The 6,429-nt window shown below is 42.8% G+C and overlaps 1 protein-coding gene across 1 annotated transcript; it reads left to right on the top strand.

Annotated features, from left to right (window-relative positions):
• Positions 1–5,209: 5,209 nt before the first annotated feature.
• Positions 5,210–6,095, top strand: LOC139648606 (ankyrin repeat and BTB/POZ domain-containing protein 3-A-like; the record flags this gene model as incomplete). Its single annotated transcript, XM_071524782.1, has 1 exon — positions 5,210–6,095. A coding segment is annotated over exon 1 (850 nt), but the record flags the coding sequence as incomplete, so codon positions are not given.
• Positions 6,096–6,429: the final 334 nt, after the last annotated feature.

Below are 6,429 nucleotides of genomic sequence, written 5' to 3'. Positions count from 1 at the left end.
GAACTAAATAAGCCATTGCATGTTGCTCTGTGATTGGACACTAGGTGGCGGTGTAAAACAGGAATTTAATTTTGGAGAGGCCCTTGGATTGTCTGTGATGCTGCGTCATCCCCCCCCCCCCAAACAATTTCTCATTCATTTATTTTCATTCCTCAACTGCTGTCTAAATGTGCTAAGTCAATATCCTAACTTGACTGATAATTTATTTTACACCATGCTGTATAAGATAGACCTCTAGGCTTTATACATTCTGCTATATAACAATAAGTCATTAGTCTTTTAGGAGAACATCATCTAATGTAACATGAAAAAATATTAGGTCAATAACAAGTTTGTGCTTAGGCAGCTGATGGGTTTTCACTGGAAATTATAATTTAGTATGAAGCTGCTGTCTATGCTCTTCCCACAGAATCAATTTGGGTTCAGAGAAAATGTTTTGATCCATTATTACCTCATTCCAGGCTCAGAGGCTCATTTGCACCCAACATGCGAGGCAAGGACAGAGTATATGAAATACATCCAGACACGTGAAACAGTGATATTAAATTATCTTCCACGACGATGAAAGACCTTCAAGGTAAATTTAGAAACAAGCTACTTCAATTTAAACAGGATTAACTTGCCATGAGTCTTTTACGCCCAACATCAACTATTTTACTCAAAGGATGGAGCAATCAGCATGAGGTACTGAGAGGAATTAACTTGATATTCAAATCAGCAATTAATCAGTCAGTCAATCAATTAGCCTACCTAGCTATGGGTCAAGTGGATATTGTCTGATTAATGCATATGCCAATCAAATCTCATTTTACTCATTATCTCTCTCTTTTTTCTCTTCTCTCTTTCTCTCTCTCTCTCTCAGATTCATGCTGCAGTCAGACAATGACTTGGACAATAGTAAGTTAACGGCATTTCTTATAAGAAACCCCATTGATTTGATTGTGTGTGTGTGTGTGTGTGTGTGTGTCTGTTATCTGATCTCCTGGCAACCTTTGTATGCCCATGCAGTTTCTTTATTCAGAAGCAATGAATGTACATAATGATACAGCTTCAGGCCACTATCATCTCTATCAACATTAATAACTCTCTATCTTAACCATACTTTCTTACTTTCTCTCCATACCAAAGCATGTAACAAGAAATTAATCATCAATTAAATTATTAAATAACAAAAAAAATAATAATTAAGTAACAGAAAAATAATTCCATCCCCTCCCATGTATAATTGTGTGTGTGTGCGTGTGTGTTGCTGTGCCTCCACTGTCTACTGACTATCATTGTTTCTGTGTTTATGTCACTTGTGTTTCTGAGGAAACATAAACCAGCAAAATATAACCTTATCCAATTAATAAACAGAACTTTTCACATACATTCACATATTATGCTTCACATTTCTCATTCAACTGAGTGTCCCTCTTCCCTTAAAGTGTGACAGCAATCTACAAATTTAACTTTTCTCCCTACACAGGTAGGGCAGTTTGAGAGGATCAGGCAGATGGTTGAACTCTGGGTAAATTCTGCCTATCCTCTCAAAATAAGTCTGTCTCACATGTTTGTATCTGTCACAGTGTAACACAAAGTGACTTTCTGTCTTTGTCTCTCCCTGACAACAGAATAAACACAACCTGCTCTCCCTGGGTTGCCAGGTCTGCCTGTGGCGGCCTGTTTCTACAGCCAGCTTGTGAGTACAGAGCCTGTACCTTGTTAGGGATTTCCTCAGTTTGCTGTTGGTCACAGTGGTCAGATATTCTGCCACTGTGTACTCTCTGTCTAGGGTCAGATAGAGTTCTAATTTGCTTTGTGTTTTTGTTTTTTCCTTCCAATAGGTGATATATTTTTCTTTCTGATTTGAAATTATTTGGTTGGTCCAGAGAGACTGAGGATTGTCCTGAATCCCTGGTGTTTGTGTCCAGAAGGAACTCTTCTTGTCCTTGTTCCACTCTTGGCACTGAAGAGCTTTATACTGATAGGAGTGGGGGTCGCTGGATCGGAGATGTTTGTAGAATTTGATGGCTCGTTTCTGAATGTTGATGATGATCGGATACTGTCCGAGTTCTGCCCTGCAAGCATCACTGACTGTGTTCCTCTGGACTCCCAGGATGATTTTGCACAGCTCTGCATGCAGGACTTCCAGTGAGTTTTTCCCATTTTGAGAAATCTTGATTGGCTAGAGGACCCAACACTTCACTACGATATAGCATAATTGGATGTATTACTGAATTTAGAATTTTGAGCCAGGTCCTAATTGGGATGTCAATTGGAATTTTTCTTTTGATGGCGTAGAAAGCTCTTCTTGCTTTCTCTTTCAGTTCATTCACAGCCAAGTTAAAACGTCCTGTGGAATTGATAATCAAATCTAAATAGTTATAATTTTTTGTGTGTTCAATTTCTGTATTTCCTAGTGTTCTCTCTCTCTCTCTCTCTCTCTCTCTCTCTCTCTCTCCTGTTTCGCAGAATATTCAAGAAAAGGAAAGGGTTGAATAAAACTCTCTCTCACACACATACACACACACACACACACACACACACACATATATATATACTATATGTTAGTGACAACATCTGCCTTTTTTTGAATGTTGGAATATTTCATGTTTCTATACTATACTGTGTTACACCTATCTATGCCGTGTGTTTGTGTGTGTGTGTGTGTGTGTGTGCTTGTGTATGTACGTGTGTGTGTGTGTGCGCGAGGTTCTTATGTGGTTTGAGTTTCAGAAACTTACCATCACAGCTCACCCTGTTTGTCTCTCTTGTGTAACACCACAGAAAGCCATTGAGGTAATATCTCTCTCACACACACTCACTGCTGTCTCACACACTCACACACATGTCAGCATGTGCACATACACACATCCTTACCCACATACAGTATATGACGGCTGCCAGTGTGGTATAGCTGACCTGGCAGCTATAAGCCTGACCCTGCAGAAAGTGGGCACCACTGCTATGAAGCCCAATCTAAACCAGACGACGCTTTCTCCAATTACATCGTTTTGTCTCCACTTCTAAATGTAAGAGCTCTGTCTCAGCACTTCCAGTTTATTCATTGCTTTTTCTCTTCCTTTCCCTGTCCTCTCCTTTCTCCCAGGGCAACTCTGATGACACCAGGAGGAGATCAGGGTTCCTTAGTGTTAGTCCTGTCCCACCCTGTCCAGGTCAGCCATGTTACCACTGACCATCTGCCTAATTGCAACAATCATTACGGATACAGTTACTCTTCCCCCCGCCACTTCAAAGTCTATGTGAGTCCCCTCTCACCTTGGTTGAGTGTAATCTATAGCTCACAGGTCCAGCAGGGTTTGTCGTGTGTGTTTTTGACTTCTTTATATTTCTCTGTCGCGTGTTCATCATGAAGCCAATACTCTGCATTCAAAGCAGAGGGAGAACCTACATTTGAGGTCTGTGTGAGTCTGTTTTGGAGAAACCTCTCTCTCTTTCACACACCCCATACTGTCCATTTTTTCTCCTCCTCCTCTCATATGTCCTCTTCCTCTTTCAGTATGTGGAACTGTGTGTCTTGAGCAACTGGGGACGACAAGTAGGCTACACATGCTTGTACCACATATGTGTGCATGGACGGATCTCCAATGTGGGACAGACAGTCTCAATAGTCCATAGCTGTCAGCTATTTTACATCAATAAAAATGTAAAAATATATATTCTCTGTTCTTCTATCACTTACAACTGATATTGTATATGGACTGTTAGTGTGGAATACCATGAAAACAAAGGTCAGTCATGTTTATTTATATTGTCCTTTATCAAGCATGTCTCAAAGGGCTTAACATACCATCATATACAGTACATGTCATATGTACATACCCTACTACATCATATTCCAGTCTATGTCATATTATTTATTCATTTAATTCCAGTGTCAATTGCTGGTTAATCTATTTGCACTGACATGAAGCATTGGTTTGAATGTGTAATGAACTGAAGTTTGACTACAGCACACCAGGGTTCACTGTTGCTCCAGGAAGAAATCCAAGCTGCTGTCAGCTGTAGATCCAGCCTCACTGCATCTCAGATGTCAACTCAACCTCAGCCCCACAGACAAGTAAAAATTAATGCAGTCCATTTTTTATTGTTTTACCAACAGTTTAGACGGTTCAATCCCGCGACTCAATTTACACTGGACGTGGAAATTGTACAGTTATTAACTTGCACTGAACTGGTAAGGTGCTGTCAGTAATATATCTGCACTCTTGTTGTACCATTAATACCACATTTAAGTTAAACCTCAATGTTATTTAACATTAAAGAATGACCCCACACTAACCAACCCAGCTGTCTCTATCTTCGCCCACCTTACTGTACTTACTCATTTGCAGGCTGAACCCTCATTGGCTTTAAGTAGAGTACACTTGTAGATAAATATTGCAAAGGTGCAATGGCATTCGTTGTGGCAGGCTACACAGAGCCGGAGCATCTGTTTCAGAGAAATAACCAAGTAGGCTGGGGCAGGTTAGACCCTGTGAGTGATCCCAGCAAATGACCTTGAAAGTAATTCAGATCTTTTCAATGAACTCCTCGCCGAAGGAACAGAGAAGGATACATTATGCATGCAATCTATTATTAATGCACTTGAGTCATGTTACGATCAGACATGGGCCCTCAGAAAATATCTAAAAAGCCCGATGCTCCTGAGGAATTGTCCTCCAAACATGGGTTATATAAATATTGCTGCTACTATGTGCATTATTATCTATCCTAGTTTCTATCTTTTACATTTTATATTTGGTAATTAGATACGATATGATAAGGTTTCTGCAATGTGGTATTTCAAAGCTTTGAATAAATCCTTCTGAAATTTTTAGACAAGAAAAAAAGCGTGCTCACTATTTACACGCTATTCTTTGCTCTTTATCAATAAGCCTTAATATTTAACAATTAGGGCTACATCAATGGCTTTCTATTGAGCCTGTGAAACGGTCCAATTAAAACTCTTTGCTGCTTCATCCCGAGAGTCCATTGGCTGACAGCCGTTCTCGGTTCTCCCCGGCCCCGCCCCCATCTGTCAGAGACCGAACTGGTAAAACACACAGTGACTGTTGATGCACTGTGTGGAGAGATACTACTCTAAGTTTACACTTCAGCATTTGACTGACTTTTCCTAAATAGGCGGTGGAAATAAGCGACATTTGTTACCAGACCTCGCACCAAGGCGCGCGCGTATCCAGACTCCATTGCCTTTTATCCCACTTATTCCAAGCCCTCTTTTACAGTATGAAGTGCAGTTATGGCAAGGAGTAGCAAGTCAGTAGCGAGGACCCTGGAGGATTTGACGCTAGACTCGGGTTATGGTGGAGCCGCCGACTCCTTCAGGTCTTCCAGTGCGTCGCTGTGCTGCTCAGAGGCACATGGGGGGAATTACTGGCATTTAACCGACTCGATGCACAGTCGACACAACAGCCTGGACACTGTCAACACCGTCCTGGTCGAAGACGCCGAGATCCTGGAGTGCACCGGGCAGTGCGCTAAACTACCCGAGCTAGAGGATGTGCCGTGGAGCCTCGGGGAAGTGGCGAGCGCACTGAGCAGGGGCGAGGAGATGAGCCTGCCGACCCCGCCGCAGGACGTCCTGCTCCGGCTGTCGGTGCTGGTCAGCCGGGCCCTGGTCAGGGTCGCCAAGGAGGCGCAGCGGCTGAGTTTGCGCTACGCCAAATGCACCAAATATGAGATCCAAAGTGCCATAAAGATTGTGCTGTCGTGGACCGTGTCGGTGAACTGCATCACCGCGGCCCTCAGTGCCTTGTCCCTGTACAACATGAGCACGGAGGATAAGTTCAGCCGCGGCAAGTCGGTGCGCTGCGGACTCACCTTCAACGTGGGGAAGTTCTTCAGGTGGATGGTGGACAGCAGGGTCGCGGTCCGGATCCACGAGCACGCGGCCATCTACCTGTCCGCGTGTATGGAGAGCCTCTTCCGCGAGGTGTACGCGCGGGTGCTGCGCAGTGCGCTGGTGGAGAAAGATAACGGGATTCCCAAGTTCACTGTGGAGTCTCTGGAGCAGGCCGTCAACAGTGATTCAGAGATCTGGGGGTCTCTGCAGCCCTGCCAGCACCTCATCTGTGGGAAGAATGCAGGCGGTGAGTTGTTAATGACTGTAAGTCAGTGAAACAGGGTCTTTCTGCACTTGTTACCCTGCCATGTTAGTTTCCAAATAAACACGTTAATGTGTTATTTACACATTTTCATGTATTATACACCATTTTCCCTTCCAAGTTCCACCCTCTCTCATCTTACGACAGATATTTATATCAGAATAAAAAGGAAAGTGCTTCTTCATTGGATTTACCCCAAACGGCCATAGATCCATATAAAGACAGGCTTATCATGATTCAAACAAGTTTCACAAACATCAGAAATGACACATTTGATGCTGTAGTGATTTATAACAAGTCACACTTGCAGACAGTCCTC

Source organism: Centroberyx affinis, unplaced genomic scaffold (assembly GCF_046629955.1).
Source record: "Centroberyx affinis isolate AG114_WGS23_722 - 3 ecotype Tasmania unplaced genomic scaffold, CSIRO-AGI_Caff_v1 ptg001232l_1, whole genome shotgun sequence".
Lineage (NCBI taxonomy): Eukaryota > Metazoa > Chordata > Actinopteri > Beryciformes > Berycidae > Centroberyx > Centroberyx affinis.
The sequence above is the reverse complement of the archived record's forward strand: the minus strand, read 5'-3'. Positions and strand labels throughout refer to the sequence as shown.